The sequence below is a fragment of the Lactuca saligna genome, chromosome 4 (assembly GCF_052625555.1).
Source record: "Lactuca saligna cultivar CGN05327 chromosome 4, ASM5262555v1, whole genome shotgun sequence".
NCBI classification, from domain to species: Eukaryota; Viridiplantae; Streptophyta; class Magnoliopsida; order Asterales; family Asteraceae; genus Lactuca; species Lactuca saligna.
In genome coordinates this window covers 66,104,861-66,125,230 of record NC_136420.1, presented here as the reverse complement: position 1 = coordinate 66,125,230, position 20,370 = coordinate 66,104,861, and the positions used below count along the sequence as shown (strand labels likewise).

Here is a 20,370-nt window from a genome sequence, read left to right as displayed (position 1 = left end):
GTCCAAATCTAACTTTGTATGACGAAGTTATGAATTTTCTAAGATTTGACAGAGTAGTATGCAGCTCGAAATTCAAATTATAGATCAAGTGATTTTTAGCCGAAACAACCTAAACGAGAATCGAAGATCTTATCGATAGTAGTTTAATGATAAAAAGACAGACAAAAACGGACGTCGGATGAAGAAGTTATGAATTTTTAACGAACGTTTCTTGTTCTGGCCTGTTAAATATAACTTTATAAATAAAGTAACAATTAGCGATAAAGTCTAATTGAATGTTGTAGAATATAATTTCACCTACGCGTGGATATAAAGAATGTCAAAAACAGAGCCCGTATGAGAAAGATATGAATTTTTGAAGTTTCAGGCACAAACTTCGAGACTGGAAGTACGCCCAATGTACGAAGTATGTACACCCAGCATACTCGTGTTCATGGTCCGAGATTAGCCACGTGCACATGTGTTCGTATCCTTGACGCTTCCGAGATGATCCCTTCCTACGCCCAGCGTAGAACCTCGCAAGGCAGTACGCCCCACGTACATGAAGATTACGCCCTACGTAATGCGAGGCTTCGGCCACTATGAATAGAAAGTGAATCTGTCCGGATTTTGTTTACAAATCTTATACTTTTACACCCTTTACTCTCTCTCAAACTATCCTAATACCCCCGGAAGCCTAGAATACCATCCTAGCACCCGAAGAAAGCCCAGAGCCCCGAAGTCTTCAAGAAAAAGATTTTTTCCAGTCGAAACTCTGCTCGCATAGAGCCCGGTTTTTTAGCAAACCTTCCGATTTTATCAAAGAAAATTGTTTTAAGGGACGAAGTGTTGTCCAATTACCATCTTATCAAGTGAGTGTGTAGTCACTTTCATTTTACACATAGATATGAAGTATTTTCTATAAAATATGTGTTATGTGTATATATATATTATTTGTTTATTTGAGATGAGTGTTGAATGGATGTTTTATACAGGTTTTAAACTGTATATGTATTTTTATCTACAAATATGTTGGATATAACATGGGTAGATTGTTGATGTGTGATGAAATAAAATGATGATAGGTCTCGATGTTGTTGTTGTTCTAGTCATCTAGCAGAGTATAGATGACGACTACAGACCTTTCTAAACAGTCCAGTGAAACGTTAGCAGGCTCACAACCTGTAGGTGTTTTTAAACGATGTGTTCACCGGTGTATTCCATCCCCCTCATTGTGACAACCCGAAATTTCTATCTTGTACAACCATTCACTTCAATCAAATTCAGATTTGTTTCTGCTAACTTTTAGCAGTGTTTAGAGTCTGTTTGAGTGTTCTATGCATAGTACATTCAAGAATCAAGTGTTACGAAGTATCTGCTTAAGCCACTAGTGTACTATTCAAGTTTTAACTCCATCATTTGGAGTTTACGGCCACCCTAACCTGAGTTTACGGTTGTAAACTCATGTGGGCTGTAAACTCATGGCTATATATTAGAGTCTTGGCCATTTTTCAACTCTTTTATCACTTTCAACTCTAGAACTCAACTTCTCTCTCAAACTCTCATCCGATTTCCATCTAGATCTTCAAGATTTTAAGTATTGCTTCCATTTGATTTGTTGATACAATACTTTATCTAGTATAGATCATTGATTTCATCCATGAAATCACTTCATTTATATAGATCTTCAAGTGTTATTCATTTCCCCAAGAACACCAAGAACACACACTTGTGTTCTTGAACCTTAATCACCCTTACAAGCTTCTATATCATAAGTGCTCCTTCCTTAACTTGTTGTGTGCTAGAAACACATGAATAACACTTAGAAAACATCCATTAGGCATGAACAAAAGGAGTTTATGGCCAAGAACATCTCCCTTGGCCATAAACCCGTAAAATGGTGCCATCTTGACCCTAAACTCTTCTAGGAGCTAAGTTAATGAACTAGAACGCTTCTTGGAGGACCATTAGACCTTAACACACAAAATGGTACAAAAATACCATGTGTTTACAGACATAAACTCATTGGGCCGTAAACCCATGGGCCCTAAACTCATGGGGGTATTACTATTTGGGCCGTAAACTCCTATGTGAGGCCCTACATCCCATATATGCAACCCTATGTGGTGTAAGACTTCATTACAAGTGTTTCCTAATCCCTAAGGTTGTTCCATTTCCTGATTAGATGTTGTAAACACTAATTAGATACATATATGTGTCATTATATGCTATTTAGGATCCATTGTGCTCAAGTCTTCACTTAGCACTTAGCATCCTGCAAACCGATCTTTCATTTGTGCCACTCACTGCAGGTGAGTTCATACCCCTTAATCTACATTTTAAATGATTTTAAATGCTTTTATAGGGGGAATACAAGTTGAACATTATAGCTATTATATCAATCACATGTGATTAATAACTATCAAACAAATGGATTTACTATACTTCTAACTGTTTATCAAACAAACTAATTAAAAATGTTTATCAAACTCTTTTACATACTAAACTCTTTACCAAACTTGTTTTTATATGCTAAACCTTTTCTTTTAACTACTTTAAACTTATATATTGTCAAAACCATGTCTAATGCCTATATAGTTATATAAGTAAGGCTGAAAGGACTTAGGACTGATAACTCACTTTATTTTTTGTTCCTTGTTTGGTTGTTAACTTAGAGTACCCTGTTGTTTGTCTGAGTGTCATTTGATCCTTAGTTATATATTATGTATATATGTATAGACATAAAATATTTTATCTCAGGTATACAAACATGTTCATTTATACAAACAACTCTACTAGTAAACTATAATAGGTAAAGTTTAGGAAGTCACTACTCACTATTTCTAGTACAATGAAAAATATAAAGAGTCAATTCATACATGAGTCAATAGATACTATTATGAGAAACAATACAAATATAATATGATGAGAAGCTAAGAGAATATAATATTATGAGAAACATAACGAATATACTATAAAGAGAAACGGATATAGAATACTATAACGAGAAACAATATATACTATAAAGAGAAACAGATAGAGAATACTATAACAAGAAACAATACATACTATACACTATACAAAAGAACATACTATGATGAGAAAAAAAAGAGAACATATTACATACTACAAAAAAGAGGACATACATTACACTAGTACGTATATTACATATACAAGAATACTATAACATAAATGTGAGTCACTACTTCGGGGCATGGCATCACTGTTATGGCTGGTTTTGTAACCAGAGTCTCCTGGAGGGAGAGCGTGAATTTGTGTATAGACCTATACGGGACTTGTGACATCCCCAAAATCACGGCCAGAAAAGACCGATTTTGTTTATGCTTTATAAAAATCAGAGTACTTCATTTTATAAAAAGGTTGCGGAATTTGTTCCCAGAAAAACATGGTAAATACGTTATTGAAACATTTTCGAAGAAACGTATTTATTTCATTTTAAAACGTTTGGGATGTCATCGTTAATACAGGAACATAAGCATAAACAGAACTTACAATACATCTCTTTAAATCTCTCAGTGTAATGTCACTTCATATCAACACCTGTGATATAAATAAACTGAGTGGGTCAGGTTGGGAAACCTGGTGAGCACATAGGGATTTCAATCCCATAATGTTATACCATATATATAGTTTAAAATTCACAAAATATACAATTTCACCATACATATATATAAACAATTCTTATCCCACCCCGTCGATCCTCGCAACGAGGCTATCCATACTCTCGGACCTAAGATTAGTCGTTTTACCTACTCCATACTCTCGGATCAGAAATGAACGAATTTACCAAATCCATACTCTCGGACTAGGGACGAATGATTAATCCATACTCTCGGATTAAAGATGAATGATTATGCCTAATCCATACTCTCGGACTAGGGACAATAGCTAATCCATACTCTCGGATTAACGACGAATGATTATGCCTAATCCATATTCTCGGACTAGGGACAATGACTATGTCTAATCCATACTCCCGGATAAGTGACATATACTAACTTCTATTCTCTGAGTTTAACTCACTTGTACTCGTAAGAATATACTACCCAATATTCCTCATATTTAATTTAGGTCTACTCTTTATCCTAAATTATCAAATATAATCAGGTATGTTCTTTAACACGAATTTCAAGCAACATCAATTAACTCGCACATAAACATATAATTAATACTTCAATCAATACTTGTATTAAAATCATGTTCATGAAAGGGACTATGCACTCACCTGAGAAGGTGGTGACTCGGTACTCGGACAGCGCTTCGTTTACTTTAAAATAATTTCCTTCGACGAAACCTAGTATTATCACCAATAGATTTTAGTCTATTATTCGTCGAGACTAATTAATAGTCTAGCTATTTTTACTATTATATAAGCGTTAAAAAAATACTTATATAACCCGTAATAATAGCCCAAGTATTTATTATATGTTCTTAATAACGTTAATATAATTAAATAAAAACTATATTAAAAATAGCGTAGGCGTAGCTCACTTACAGCGGGTTTTATAGAAAACCAGGATTTGCTTGGAGCAGCGTTTCCGAGCCGAAAAGCTCTTCTTCTCGGAGCCGTCGAGCACTCCGGGGCTTCCGCCTCGTGCTAGGGAGGTTCCCTAGGCTTTTCGGGGGATTTCGGGGCTAGAGAGAGGTTCTAGAGAGAGAGTAAAGAGAATAAAGAATGGGAAAGGTGTGAAGAAAATGAGGGTGGGAGAGGTGGTATTTATAGGGTGAAAATAGCTGAACTTGGTGCCACATGTCACCATCTAGTGGCAAGACTTGGGGAGAAAGCAATGGCCAAGATTGTGCCACATCACCCATTTTCGCACAACACACTTCCGACTTCTAAAATCCGTAACTTTTACATACGACCTCCGTTTTTGACGTTCTTTATATCCACGCGTAGGTAAAAATAATATCTACAACTTTCATTTTGACTCCGTCGGCTAATTCTCGACCGATCTTAAATTTAACAGTACGAGGCGTTTAGACTGTTAAATGACCGCGAAGAATTCGTAACTCCTTCATACGGACTCCGTTTTCGTCTGTCTTTTTACCATTGAGTTCCTATTAATGAGATCTTCAACTCTCATTTATTTCACGTAAGCCAAAAACCGCTCGAACTAAAATTCGAGTTTCGGGCTGTACACTGCTAAGCCGAATCTTAGAAAAATCATAACTTCCTGATACGAAATCAGATTTGGGCGTTCTTTTTATCGACACTCTTCGTTTAACATATTCTATGACTTTTGCTTAGATTGTTAAGGCTAAAAAGTCTTCTATCGTAAATTCACTATTTACGTCTTCCGGTGCCGTGTCGGTTTTGCCGTAAAACCTCGGTGGGCCATAACTTCTTCGTTATAACTCGGATTTCGGCGTTCTTTATATGTACGGAAACCTTGTGGCATATTCTAAAACTTGGTTAAGACTATTCATTCTAAATAATCTTTTGTCGAAAAGTCATTTTTGACCCCTATTGCCTCTAAATTGACTAGCCCGGATCTGCGGGCGTTACAGGATTGACTGTCCTACACCTTGTTGCTAGCTACAGTGGGACCTGCAGGTCTACGGGTGAAGAATGCCATACTATTTCGACGTCTTCGAGCGTCATGTTTTACTAAGTCGATTAAGTATGGTTACAATTATATCATATTATACCTTAATTAACAATTGGCTTAAGGTAGTTAGTACAATAGCAGTTACTGTAACGCCCGTAGATTCGAGCTAGTCAATTTAGAGACGATAAGCATCAAAAATGACTTTTTGATGGAAGATTATTTAGAAGGATTAATCTTAACTAAGTTATAGTATATGTTACAAGGATTCCGCACATATAAAGAACGCCGAAATCCAAGTTATAACAAAGAAGTTATGACATGCCGAAGTTTCGCGACCGAACCGGCACGACACAACGCGATGTGAATAGTGAATTTACATTAGAGCGATATTTGTACTTAGCGATCTAAATGAAAGTTGTAGAATATGTTAAACCAAGAGCATGCATAAAAAAAAGTCTAAATCTGACTTCGTATGAGGAAGTTATGATTTTTCGAAGTTTCAGCATTAGCAGTATGTAGCCTGAAGTTCGAATATGAGATCGAGTGATTTCTAGCCAAAACAATCTAAACGAGAATCAAATATCTTGTCAATAGTAGTCCAACGGTAAAAAGACAGATGAAAACCGACGTTAGACGAAGAAGTTATGGATTTCTAACGGAGTTTTCCTATCCCGACCTACTAAAAATAATATAATAAAAATATAGTAAACATAAAGTCAAAATTAGCTGACATAGTCTAAATGAAAGTTTTATATCTTGTTTTTACCAACACGTAGATATAAAGAACGTCGAAAACAGAGTTCGTATGCGAAATTTATGAAATTTTGAAGTTCGGGGCGCGAAACCCCAAAACTGTTAGAGTTCACGACGTGGACTCAGTATTTATGATTTCTGGAGCCTGACAGACGCAAGTTGTGATGACGCACCTAATGACTATTGAACTCACGATGTGAATATTTGAGATTCATGACGTGAATCCATAAAAATAGCCCTACAAATAGAATTCAAGGGGTAGCAGAGTTTGGTAGCTCAATCTCTTCTCCCCCACTCTCGATTCCCTCTCTAAGCCTTATTTTAACCCCCCGAAGCCCTGGTATCATCTCGAGACCCGAAGCCCGAAGATCCCGAGAAGAAAAGAGTTTCCGAGCTGAAGCTCTGCCCGCGAGAAGCCCGGTGTGCGAAGTGATCCCGGTTTCACCGAAGAAGTACTACTCTTAGAGTCGTAGTGTTGTCCGATCATCTTATGATCAGGTGAGTGTATAGTCACTTTCATCTTACACATAGATATGAAGTATTTTATAAAATACGTGCTATGTGCATATATATTGTTGTTTATATGTGTGAGTGTGTAGTTACTTTCTTCTAACACATAGATATTAAGTATTTGTTATGAAATACATGTTATGTGTTTGTATATTGTTTGTTTATTTGAGGTGGATGTTGGATGAATGTTTTATATAGGTTTGTATATGTTTTAAACTATATATGTAATTTATATCTACTAATATGTTGGGTAGAACATGGGTAGATGAAATAGTTGGTGTGTGATGAAATAATGTGATAAGAGATAAGTGAGGATATCATGGTGATGATAATTAGGTGATGATAGATAGGTAATGAATTACAAGTCCATGAGATGTTGTGGCTGCGTATTCATGCGATTATAGTCTAACCCTTATTATAATTTACGAGTCCAGGCGATATTGTGGATGCGTAATCATGCGATGATACCCTAACCCTTACTAGACATATATTGATGGAGTGATCCCTGAATTAGTATTGTCTATGCGATGTAGGCGATGATCCTTAGGAACAAACATATAAGGAAATAAGATGTAAGGAGATGAGAGGTAAATATGATATAGGAGATGACCCTTAGGATAATATCTTTAGGGAAGATTAAACGAAGATAATGGGGATGGGTAATTGGGATGATTGTTTGATGATTAAATATAATAATTATATTATTGTGGGTTGAAAACCCTATATACTCATCAAACTCCCAAGCCTGACCCACTCAGTTTTCTTTGCATTATAGGTAATGGCACAAGAGTATAAGTTGGTGGACTTGACGAGAGATTTTGGGTTATAGATCAGTAGTTATAAATAACTGTTGTAAGGTCTATTTTATACTGTTTATGCTTTTGATCTGTATCGGAACATGGCATCCCGAGATTTTGTTATTTAATGAAAATACATTTCTTTAAAGAAATGCTTTGATAAATTCTTATCATATTTTGTTTTGGGAACAAATTCCGCAACTGTTTTCTGTAAACGATTACTCTGATTTTAAAAAAAAAGCATAAACAAATCGGTCTTTTCTGGCCATGAAATTGGGGATGTCAAAGTTGGTATCAGAGCATTAGCTTAAGTGAACTAGGAATTTGTAGGATTTCTAGACTTAAACTTAGAATGCTAAGTGAAGATTGTGAGGTGAGTATTTGCCATATTTTAGGCACGATCACTATTATATTTTAGGAAAGATACCTAAAATGCTTTTATGTGCTAAATGATATATGTTGACCATATATGAAATTGTTTGTTTGGATTTATGGTCTGCCGCCGACCGGATCTAGGAACCTTATGTGTTTAGGATTCTAAGCATACGACTACGATATTAGAACTAGCATGTAAACGTTTCGGAGTGATAAGGATGATTTGAATATCTACCGTGAATGAAGATCTAAAATGACCTTATTCGGTGTATAGATCATAATGGCAAGAACCATGAGTGGAGCTGGAAACGTGAACGAAAACAAGAATCAACCACATGTGGTTGAGCGAGTTGCTATTGTAGCAACAACACCTGAACCAATCACAATGGCTAGAGTGCGAACCTTGATTAAAGCCATGATGGTTGAACAAAAGGAGAAAATGAGACTATTATTGCTGAACAACAGGAGTGAACCCTCAATACCAGTTGAACAACCTGAGTTGAATGATGGGCAGTTAGAAGGAGGGAACTATAGTGGGACCGTTGGTCAAGCCAACCCACCGATAGATAGAAGAAACAATCAGGATGGAGGAAATGACGGACATGGATGCAAGTACAAGGATTTCATGGCAACCAAACCACCGTGTCTTTCTGGGAGCCTGACACCGGTGCAAGTCATGGACTGTATCTCTGAGATGGAGACAATGTTTAAAAGTTGCGAGTGTAGCAATGGACAGAAGACCGCTCTTGCAATTCCTCTATTAAAATCTGGAGTACTGAGCTGGTGGAAGTTACTGGTTGGTTCAATGCCCAAGGGGGAAGCTAGCAAGATGTCTTGGGAAGAGTTTGTGGTGCAACTAGAAATGCAATACTGCTCTGAGCAGGATCTTCTGGAAATCAACAATGAGTTCCAGAATCTAAAGAAGGGAAAATTGAGCGTCACTGAATACGCTACAAGCTTTACGGAGAAAATGAAGTTTATTCCATACCTAATTCCAACTGAACTTTCCAAGGTCAACAAGTTTGGGAATGGACTACCAGCGGACTTTGGTCCGATAGTCAAGCAAGCGACCACTCTGAAAGCCGCCATCTGGGCTGCTAAGAATGTCGAGACCCTGATAAAGGAAAAGAATCTGAAGAAGGCTGTAGTGGGTGAGAAAAGAAAGTTTGAAGGATCTTCAAGATCCAACAAGGAGAGAAAATTTCTAAAGTCAGGAGGAGAAAGAGGAAGTGAAGCAAGATGGTGCAAGAAGTGCAAGAAGAAGCACTTCGGAAGATGCGATGGAGAAGTGACATGATATAAGTCTGGTAGGACCGATCACTATTCCAAAGATTGTACGTTCGACGATAGCAAGTGTTACGAATGCCAAGATGGTGGGCATATTTAGAAGAACTGCCCAAAGAAGGACGAAGCTGCAAAGAAAAACGCATCGCCACAGCCAAGGTCATTCCACATGATCCACGACGAAGTGAAACAAGGATGAGGATTTTATATCCAAGGATCAAGTTATGTTGTAGCAGTACGAATAGTAACTTATGATGTAGCCTATTAGAGGCATAGTATAGGGTGAACTTGAACTTTTATGTAGTCGTTTCAAGATATAATATAAACCCTGGTTTTGTTATCTGATGGTTAAATGATTGTGTAATTTTTGTATGGTGACCTGGTTAACTGCGAGATAATACTTGCGACGATTATGAGTAGGTGTGAATAGTAGTAGAGATTTATACTACCGGAAGCACAAGACTGACACTTGGATCACCGAAAGTCACAAGGTGACCAAGAAGCTTGTAATTGAGTTTGTTTTTTTTAAGAATGTCGTTACCATTGTTTTGGTAATGACTAAAAATATGATTGATATTTTGTCCCTAGCGGTCATATCAAATTGAGTCCGACTACGACGAGTTTGTTACGTGGTTCATAGAACCAAGTCCGAGGTAGCATCGGACTCAAGTCAGAAGATTGAAATCAATGTGATCGATAACATCGCGCTCGTTGTTAAGGAAGCTTGTAGCTAGAAATGTTATATGTAAAAATGTGATTATATCACATTAGAATATGAAGGAGGTATATTCCATTCTAGAATTTGACTCTAAGAGACTTGAGTCTAAGATTTGCATCATACGATGAGAGGTCATTGGAAGACGACCCATCGGTCAGTTATAGATAAAGTAAAGTACTTGTTCTAAGAAGAAGAAGGAGTCTTCAGTAAGGATTTATTTTTTAACTCAAAGGTTACGATTGAAAGTCCAACATAGTACGAAGAGCGGATGCAGGATTAAGCACTACCTGCTATCAAGAAGTCCAAGAGTTAGATACTATTTCGAGGAAACATAGAACTTATAGTTATTACCTAGGATGAAGAGATAACGTATGGAATCATTATACAAGTCCTATTTCGTTGATGATTCCAGGACGTAATTATCCTAAGGGGGAGATAATTGTAACGCCTGTGTATCCGGGCTAGTAAATTTAGAGACGATAAGCATCAAAAATGACTTTTTGATGGAAGATTATTTATAAGGATTAATCTTAACTAAGTTATAGTATATGTTACAAGGATTCTGTACATATAAAGAATGCCGAAATCCGAGTTATAACGAAGAAATTATGACCAGTCGAAGTTTCGCAACAGAACCGGCACGACACAACGCGATGTAAATAGTGAATTTAAGTTAGAGAGATATTTGGCCTTATCGATCTAAATGAAAGTCGTAGAATACATTAACCCAAGAGTGTGCATAAAAAGAACATCTAAATCTGACTTCGTATGAGGAAGTTATGATTTTTCAAAGTTTCAGCATTAGGAGTATGTAGCCCGAAGTTCGAATATGAGATCGAGTGATTTCTAGCCGAAACGATCTAAATGAGAATCGAAGATCTCATCAATAGTAGTCCAACGGTCTAGGAGATACAAACATTAACTACAAACTTTTACAAACTTATACATCAAACACTTACAAACATTTTCATACAAATAATGACACTAAAATGCTTATGAACTCACCAGCTTTAAAGCTGATAAACTCTTTCAAAATAACTTGTATTCTCATATCATCAGTAGATAGGTACCGATGCCAAATTTCAAAGAAGATGGATCATATTCAAGACTCATCTCTTATTTTGATTTATATTTTTGTGTCTTATAAAATATACAGAACACATTTGTATTAAATTATATTATTAATGCAATGGATGATGTTGTTGCTTGTTTACTATTATGCTTTGTTGTGATACTGTACATGACATCCTCTGCCCCAGAACGTTTCCGTCGTTCAGGTTTTGGGGTGTGACACTCATGGTTGCCTTAAGGACATGTATGGCTAAGGAATCCCTTTAGCAGTAGTGTCCATCCCGATGATGATCCTTAGGCTAGGTCCCTTGTGATAGGTATTTAGGAACGTAAAGTGAGGATAACGGGAACCGATAATCAGGGTTATTGTTGGTTGATAAAATTAATAAATTTATTGTTATTTGATGAAATTAATAAATTTATTATTTATGGGTTGAAAACCATATATGCTCACCAGACTCCTAAGTCTGAACCACTCAGCTTTCTGTATTATAGGTAGTGGAACAAGGGCATAGTTGGATGATGAAGAGAGATTCTGGATTATAGGCCAATAGATGTAAATAACTGTTGAAATGCCTATATTGTATAGTTTATGCTTTTGGTGTGTATCGATATGGAAACCCCGAGTTTTGTAATGAAATGAAAATACATTTCTTTAAGTAATGCTTTGATAAATATTTTTATCATATTTTGTTTTGGGGACAAATTTCACAATACTTTTTGAAAAATTACTCTGATTTTATTTTAAAAGCATAAAAGAAAATCGGTGTTTTCTGATCGTGAAATTGGGGATGTTACACCATTAACCAGAGTTGACCCTTAAAGGGGTTATGAGTATGAAAGGGTAATTAAAGGAGATTTTTATGTGTATGATTTTGAGAGGAGTTGATCCCAGAGCCAAGGACAGTTCAGCTACTACACGCCATTTGAGGTGAGTTACCTTCCAGTAGAAGTGGGTCGAAGGCACCAATGTCAGCCCACTAGTAAGAGTTATACTAAAGATGATTGTCTTTGTGATAATTATCTGGTATGTCATTATTTGTTATGCTTTATGTGCTACTATGTTATGATATTATGTGATAGTGGTAGGAGGTATAGGATAGACCCTAGTACCGGTCGATAGGGCCAAAGGGGTATGCCAACACCTGGATAAGCTAGGAAGTATATGACTGACTTATGTGTTTATGAGCTAGAATGTTATATGGTAGAAGTACAGGGTGAAATAGTCCCCGATGCCGGTCGAAAGGACCGAAAGGGTTACCAGCACCCTGATATGCTAGGCGGGGTACCGGTCGAAAAGACCAAAGGGGTAGGCCAACACCCTAATATACTAGGAAGTTACTTGTTGAAAGAGACCGAAGGGGTAGTCTAGTACCCGGATATGCTAGACAGTATGATTATTGTATGGTATGTGGTATGATGGGGGAACTTACTAAGCTTTGTGATTACAGTTTCGGTTTTTGTTTCAAGTCCTTCTTTGAAGGGAAAGGAGCCGACAAGATAATATCGCATCGCACACACGATTTTCCGCACTATGACGTTCTTAGGATTTTGTACTCTGACATTATTATATTATGACATGTTTTTAGACATATAACGTATGGGTTTTTATGATATGAGATAACTTCATGATGTTTTCAATAATCCGCTTTATGAATTATTAAATTAAAAATAAAATTTTTGGTCTTAAATTTTGGGATGTTACATTGTTCTTTTATATCATTTCGACAATTTTACTCCTTTTTAAAATTAATTAAGATTTCGTTTTTCGGGGGTGGGGGCGGGGGATGCAACCCTCGTCCCGTTTTCCCCCGTTGACATCTCTAAGTTTTTTCTAATTGAAAAATCGAGTGGGATGGGGGTACCCGGTAGGAGTAGGGTTGTGTGGAGTTTTTTTTCTATAAATTGTATTTAAACAAAACTAAAGGTAAAAGAAATAATAAGGGTAAAGAAGTTTTTTTATATTGATCAGGACCAGCGATGCAAGTTTTAAAAACCATAAAGATTATGTTTAATAATTAATAAAGACTGAATCTGTGACATTTAGACCGGAGATAGTGGTAACACTTTTAACACATTGCTACATTGATTTTTTTAGATTTTTTTAATATCAAATAAGCTTAGCATGTCTAGCACAAAAAAGGTAACGAGTGGTAGTATAACAATTTAATAGGTTTGATTTTAGAGAAAAAAAAATTAAAATATATAAAGAAATACAAATGAACCAATCACAACACTCCTTCATACTTTCTCTTTCCTCTTCTCTAGCTACACTCATAAGGGATAATGACTTAAAATGGTAATGTAATTTTCGATTTGTACACATTTAGTCATTGACTCTTTTTTTATCCAAATTTACTCCTTCAACTTGTTAAACTGTACACATTCAGTCCTTATGACTGGTTACTTCAGGTTAGTCGGTAAAAATGATTTAATAGAGTAATATATTTCACACTTTGTACACATTTAGTCTTTAATATATATTTTTTTTGCAAATAAGTTATTTTTTGTTTTTGTACTTATTAAATACTTATGAATGATTTTTTTAGGTTTTTTCTCACGAAATCTTGCATAGGAAATTCATTAATGAAGTGTTTGGGATTTTTGATGCTTATGTCCATCACGGTCTCAACTACTTGGTTGCTTATGTCATGTATTCTGAATATCATAACTTCTTCATAAGATCTCGGATTTTAACAAGCTTTATATCCATGCGAACGATCTTTATATCCATACGATCTCGAATTTTCGATTTTTTTTCGTTTATAGCTAGTGTTCATGTATTACCAACACGTATTTCATCTCAGCAACACCAATTATGTATTACGGCGTTTCCCCTATCCATACGTTTTTTAAGAATGCATGTTTAGATGTTTTTTTTTTATAAAATCGTAAGTAAAAATATATTATATTTTAACGGGAGTAATCTTAATGAAAAATGAACACGTGGATATAAAAATCGTTAAAATCTGATGTCGTATGAAGAAGTTACGACATTCAAAATACAAGACCTAAGCCAAACCACTAGACCTACGCAACCAAGTAGTCGAGATCATGTTGGACATAAACATCAACAACCCCAAAAAACTTATCAATGATTGTCTCACGTAAGATGTAATGAGAAAAACATAAACAAATCATTCATAAGTACTGAATGAATACAAAAAATGACTTATTTGAAACAAAAAAATGTTAAGGACTAAATATGTACAAAAATATTAAGGACTAAATGTGTACAAAATGAAAAATATATTACCTTATTAAATCATTTTTTTTCGTCTAACCTGAAGCAACCGGTCATAAGGATTGAATGTGTACAGTTTAACAACTTAAATGGGTAAATGTGGACGAAAAAAAAAACCTCAATGACTAAATGTATACATTACCCTTTTAAGTCATTATCCCACACTCATAACTTTTTCTTAGACCTTGTGGTATACATACCACGAAGCAGTACGTGGTCTAGCTGGCCGCGAAAATTTTTCGTGCACACCACCCCGACATTTCGTGGTGGGGCGTGGTCGTGCTCTTCTGTGCTCCCGACGACTATTTTTTTTTCTTTTTTTTCAAACTCAATTCACTATATAAATAAACCTTCTATTTTCACCAAAACTTACACCTCATTCTAATCTTCATTCTATACAACCACAAAACACATATACATGGATTCCACAGAACATATTGAATTTCTAAAAGCTTTTGACTCGGATGACAACGTAAAATTCGTCGACACATTCTTCAACGTTGTGCAACACATTCACGACAAAGAAATTTCGAATGCAACTCGTATAAGGGCAGTCGTCAATCGTGATCGTCAAGTCGCACACGACTTATTGGTACATGATTACTTTGCCGATAATTGTCTTTATAATGACAACTCCTTCGAACGTCGTTTCCGTTTGAATAAGGCTATATTTTTACGTATTAGTAATGCTTTAGAATCTCGTTATGATTATTTCAAACAAAAACCTGACGCTAGAGGAAGAATGGGTTTTAGTAGTATACAAAAATGTGTGGCTGCTCTTAGGTATTTGGGATACGATATAGCATTCGATGCATCTGACGAATACTTGAAAGTATCCGAGAGGACCGCTGTTGAATGTGTGGATTAGTTTTCTGCATGTGTTTATGAGGTTTTTCACGAAGAATATTTGCGCAAACCTACTCAACGTGATATTGAGAGATTATACTCAGCTCATGAAGAGAGGCATGGATTTCCGGGTATGCTTGGCAGTCTAGATTGTACACATGTGGTTTGGGAAAAATGTCCAACTGCATGGCGTTGTCAGTTCACTCGAGGAGATATAGGTGAACCAACTATCATCCTAGAAGCTATTGCATCTCAAGATTTGTGGATATGGCATGCCTTTTTTGGAGTAGCGAGGTCTAACAACGATGTTAATGTTCTTGGTCGGTCTCCACTTTTCAACGATATTTGGACCGGCAAAGCACCTGATATGATGTTCACGGTGAACGAGCACGCGTACAAATACGGTTACTACCTTGGTGATGGGATATACCCGGATTATTCTACATTGATGAAGGGCTACTCGGTTCCTCGAAGTGAAAAGGCAAAGTTTTTTTACAAAAAAACAGGAATCGGCAAGAAAGGATATCGAGAGGGCATTTGGAGTCCTTAAGCAAGCATGGCATGTAGTAAAATATGCTACACGACTCTGGGATAAAGAAAGAATTAAATGAAATTGTCCTAACATGTATTATAATGCATAATATGTTATTGAAGATGAAGATCGAGTGATTTGCACGTATGATCCGAACGACGTTGTCGTTCCAATTGAGGAGTTCGTACCGGGAATGAATGTGTTTTTAGAGCGAGTTGTTAAAATTCATAACAGTGAAACGTATTTCAATATTCGAGAAGATGTTGCAGAACATTTGTACCAACATAGCATGAACGACGATTAGGTTTTTTTATATGTATGTTTCTTTGTTTTTTTTAATTAATGTAATTTTTTTTTCGAAATTAACTAAGTAATGTAGTTTGAAGTTGTAATTTTATTTTTATAATTAATGAGACACTAGTTTAAAAAAAATGAATGCTTTTTAATTATAAAAAATGTAATTTTATTGTATTTTTGAATTAAAAATAAATAAGAATAATGATGTGGAGTGGTGTGTTAGTGGTAGGTATCTCATGTTAGTAGTAGATGATTGTGGTGCTGATGTGGCACCTACCACATATATGGTATGTAATAGGTATAACGGATAACCTTATCATCTTCTTTAGCACAAGGTAGGGGAATGGTGCGTAGCATTCTTAGCATCCCTTAACACCTCTCACTTCTTGTAGCCTTAATAAATCATTGGAACTCTTTATATAATTTTATGTATATAAAATTGGCGTCATAGACTTTTGAATATTTGAATTCAACGGCTAGCTTTAAAATGGCTTTGCAGAGTTGCTATTATGACGCCGTAAAAATAACCACAGTAAAATAACTTGGGTAGCCTCATTTATTATTTTCTAAAATATTACCGTTGTGGGAAGTGGAAGGTCTATGGAATATCGGGAAAACCCTAAAGTGCCCCCATGCTACTAGACCTGCAAAAAAGTTTGCAAAACTCCAAAACCTGCTCCTCTTGGTTTTTACACCTATAGCATTAATGCTTCAGAGTACTCTGACCATTATAATTTTACACAAGGATCGATAAAGATAAAAAAAATAACAAACCAACTCCTTACACTTTTTATCCTCAGTGGTTTTTCTAAAAGGGAACTTTTTCAATTCTCATCATGCAAATTTTATGGTAGAAGATAATGAAGATAGAATTAAGTTTCACATCTCACAGTTTTAACGTAAACAAACATTTAAGAATTTATTATATTTTCAATCTTTTGTTGTAAATTTGTTATATATTCATTTTAAGAAAAGCTACTAATAACATGAAAGTTTTATTTAATCTATTATGATATTATCCACTAAAATCAATTAACATATTATAAATATTTACAATTACACAACCGTCTCCAAAACAAGTTAGACCAACTCCAATTGATACACAAAAATAATGTTTTGGTGTGAAAATATGTTCTAATAAACCACTAAACTCAACACAAAAATGATATGAATAAATAGTGGTCTTTATATTTGGTGTAATACTATTCATCACACCAAAACATCTTTTGGAATTGTTTAATACTATTTTGGTTAGTTTTATAACTTTTAGAGCTTTAATAATTGTTCTATATTATATTATAACATGAAAATATGTTTTTAGTGTAAATTTTTAATGTATGATTAGAGTAGAAAAAAAATAGTGTTAAAAATACACAAATTTAGTGATATTTTTTAGTGGAATGGTTGAAATTACTCTTAATATTCACTAAAATAGGTTAAAAAAGTCCAATGTGATGTATAACTTATATTGATGGAAGATTATTATAATTATTTGTAACTAGTTAAAAATTATTACATATTCATTTAAAAACAAAAAAGCTACTAATAATATGAAACTTTTATTTAATCCATTATGTATCCACTAACATCAATTAACATGTTATAAATATTTACCATTACACAAACCGTCTCCAAAACAACTTAATATTCACTAAAATCGGTTAAAAATAGTTTAATGTAATGTATAACTTATATCTGTAACATCCCAAAAATCAAAGTTAAAAAATTTCATTTTTAATTAAGTAATTCATAACATAGTTTAACAAACATTACCAATGTCATATCAATTTATAAAAGTCATAACAACGTGTCTGAAAACCATATCATCGAAAGTAATAAAATCATAGTACGATCCCAGAAACCCAATGCGGAAACCATGTGTGTGCGTGTGTGTGATGCGCTGCTACACCGCCGGCTCCTTCCCCTTCGACGAAGAGGTACCTGAAACCAAATAAAAAACCGTAAGCACAAAGCTTAGTGAGTTCCCTCATCATACCGCATACCATATAATATCGTCAGCATCTTTCAACCGGTAACTGCTATCGGTATCTTTCAACCGGTATCTATCATCGGTATCTTTCAACCGGTAACCGCAATCAGTATCTTTTAATCGGTAACTACCATCGGTGTCTTTCAACCGGTAACTGTCATTGGTATCTTTCAATTGGTAACCGTCATCGGTATCTTTCAACCGGTAAATGGGGACTATTTCACCCCTACCACTAGCATACAGTAGCAAGATATAAACATAATGTCAAGCATATCGGGTACTAACCTACCCCTTGGTCCTAACGACCTATGCCAGGAAAAGACTATTCCCTGTCACTACTACTGACACATATATCATATCACGTAGGCAGATCTCATGACTAAATTCACATAACCAAACCAAGATAATTATCACAAAGATAATTATCTACTCAATACCCCTATTGGTGGGTCGGCATTGTGGCCTTACACCCACCCCTACTGGAAGGTAACTCACCTCGATGTCGTGTAGTGTCTGAACCGTCCTCTGCGCGAAGACCGAATCTCCACGACTCCTCAATCCCTACACAACAATTCTCAAGTCATCAAACAAAACATGCAACCCTAACCAGGGTCAATGCCTTAACCAGTCAAAGTTAACATCCAGTTGACCTGCCAACTCGTCAAGTCCATTGACCACAAATCTGATACAACCTCGACACCACTCGTCGAATCTAGCGAGAACTCTCCGAGTTTTCCTTTATTTAAACCATCGGGGCTGTCCATCCAACTCGCCGAGTTCTTCCTTCAACTCGGCGAGTTCATCTCCCTCATAAGAACATGTCCAAACTATGACTCATCGAGTTGTAGAACAACTCTTCGAGTCCATCTTCAAAGATTGGGAGATTGCCTTGGAATCGCCGAGTCTATTCATACACTCGTCGAGTCCCATGATTCTCAGGTCCTTTTCGCATCTAAACAGCTACGGGACTTTCCTCCCTAACAACTGGTCCATTCGTAGAATGGATTTGGTGGTCATTACGCCTCGACTCGCCAAGTCCCAAGAGCAACTCGGCAAGTCCATCATTGACCATTACTATGCAGTCGATTTAAATGGGTCTTAACACACCAAAACCATAGATCTGGACTCCTAATTTCCATTGTATATGTAAAGTTCCAAACTTGGTACACATGCATGGGGTCTTTGGCTCAAAAAGCCATAAAAGGTGCTCTATAAGATGCATGGAGCTCTCATGGCCATAAAGTTAGCACCTTTATGCCATGAGACCCCTCCAATGGCCCAGATCTGAAGTTAAAACCCCAAATGCCCTTTCACAATTCTGAAAATGGCTTAAAGAGCCCTAAAGATACTCAAAATCCAATCCCTAAGGATAAGTACACACATGGAAGACCAAGACAGGGGCATTTTACCTTGAATGAGCTTGAAATAGAACAAGATCTCTGGATATCTAAGCCCCAACTCAAACTCCCAAGCTTCCTTCCTCTTTTCAAGCTTCACAATCCACCAAAATGCACCAAAAATGGCCTTAGATCACTCAAAGTGGTTAGGGTTTCAATAAGAGGTGTTTTGAGAGCATAAGGGACAATGGAGGCTGCAATAAGGCGTTTATATTGGGTGCAAACCCTCGGATTTAGGGTTTCCGTCAAACAGCACCTACTCACCGAGTCCATCTCCTGACTCGTCGAGTAGGTCACTTAAAATGTCTGCGGATCACGACCCTACTCGATGAGTTGGGCCTCCAACTCGTCGAGTCCTAGAGAAAATACAGAAATACTTTAAATTAAATGCATACTGGGAATCAGGTGTTACAATTTCGATCAAAGTTATTATAATTATTTGTAACTTCTTAACCAATTTCAGTGGGATGTTATAAGTTTAAATGAAAAGAAAAATCACAATATCATAATTTTTCTATTAAAAAATAAATTAAGTTAAGTATGTATATGATTTTCTTGATATTTGTTTTTTAACTTTATATCTATTATTTAGTTTTATATCTTAAAAAGATATTGTCTTTAAATCGCATGTTTTGAATATTTTAATTAGTTTATGACTTTGTATTCAATTAAACTCGAATATTTTTTTAACAATTAAGTTCAAAAAAATTATAATTATTTGTATATTTCAATTTCGGTAAACCGGTCACCAACCGAACATGAGAGCCTTTCCACAAATATGATCAAAAAATTTATAAAAAAAATTAAAATAACATTTTTAATTTCATTTTAATATTATCTTATTATTTTAATATATTTTTTCTAGCTTATCGTATTATTTCAACTTCATATTATGATATTCTCTTTGTTAAACAGAAAATATTCATTATAATATAGTTTCTTTCTTCTAAAAATGATTTAATTTTTTGTTTTATAAGATATTATTCAAGGTTGTCAAGATCAGA

At 35.5% G+C, this 20,370-nt stretch overlaps 2 protein-coding genes across 2 annotated transcripts; both read left to right on the top strand.

Moving 5' to 3' along the window:
* Positions 1–14,722: 14,722 nt before the first annotated feature.
* LOC145039707 (uncharacterized) lies at positions 14,723–15,172 on the top strand. The gene has a single exon (XM_078987729.1). The coding sequence runs from the start codon at positions 14,723–14,725 to the stop codon at positions 15,170–15,172; it is 450 nt and encodes a 149-aa protein (XP_078843855.1).
* A 111-nt stretch (positions 15,173–15,283) lies between these two features.
* On the top strand, positions 15,284–15,986 carry LOC145039706 (uncharacterized). Its single transcript, XM_078987728.1, has 2 exons — positions 15,284–15,683; positions 15,805–15,986. The coding sequence occupies exons 1-2, from the start codon at positions 15,284–15,286 to the stop codon at positions 15,984–15,986; spliced, it is 582 nt and encodes a 193-aa protein (XP_078843854.1).
* The last annotated feature ends 4,384 nt before the right edge of the window (positions 15,987–20,370 follow it).

Bases quoted from the DNA above. Each gene is read 5' to 3' on its own strand.
- LOC145039707 (XM_078987729.1), top strand. From the start codon at position 14,723: ATGGATTCCACAGAACATATTGAATTTCTAAAAGCTTTTGACTCGGAT.
- LOC145039706 (XM_078987728.1), top strand. From the start codon at position 15,284: ATGCTTGGCAGTCTAGATTGTACACATGTGGTTTGGGAAAAATGTCCA. The intron at 15,684-15,804 runs GCATTTGGAGTC...ATGTTATTGAAG, and splicing joins CAAGAAAGGATATCGAGAGG to ATGAAGATCGAGTGATTTGC.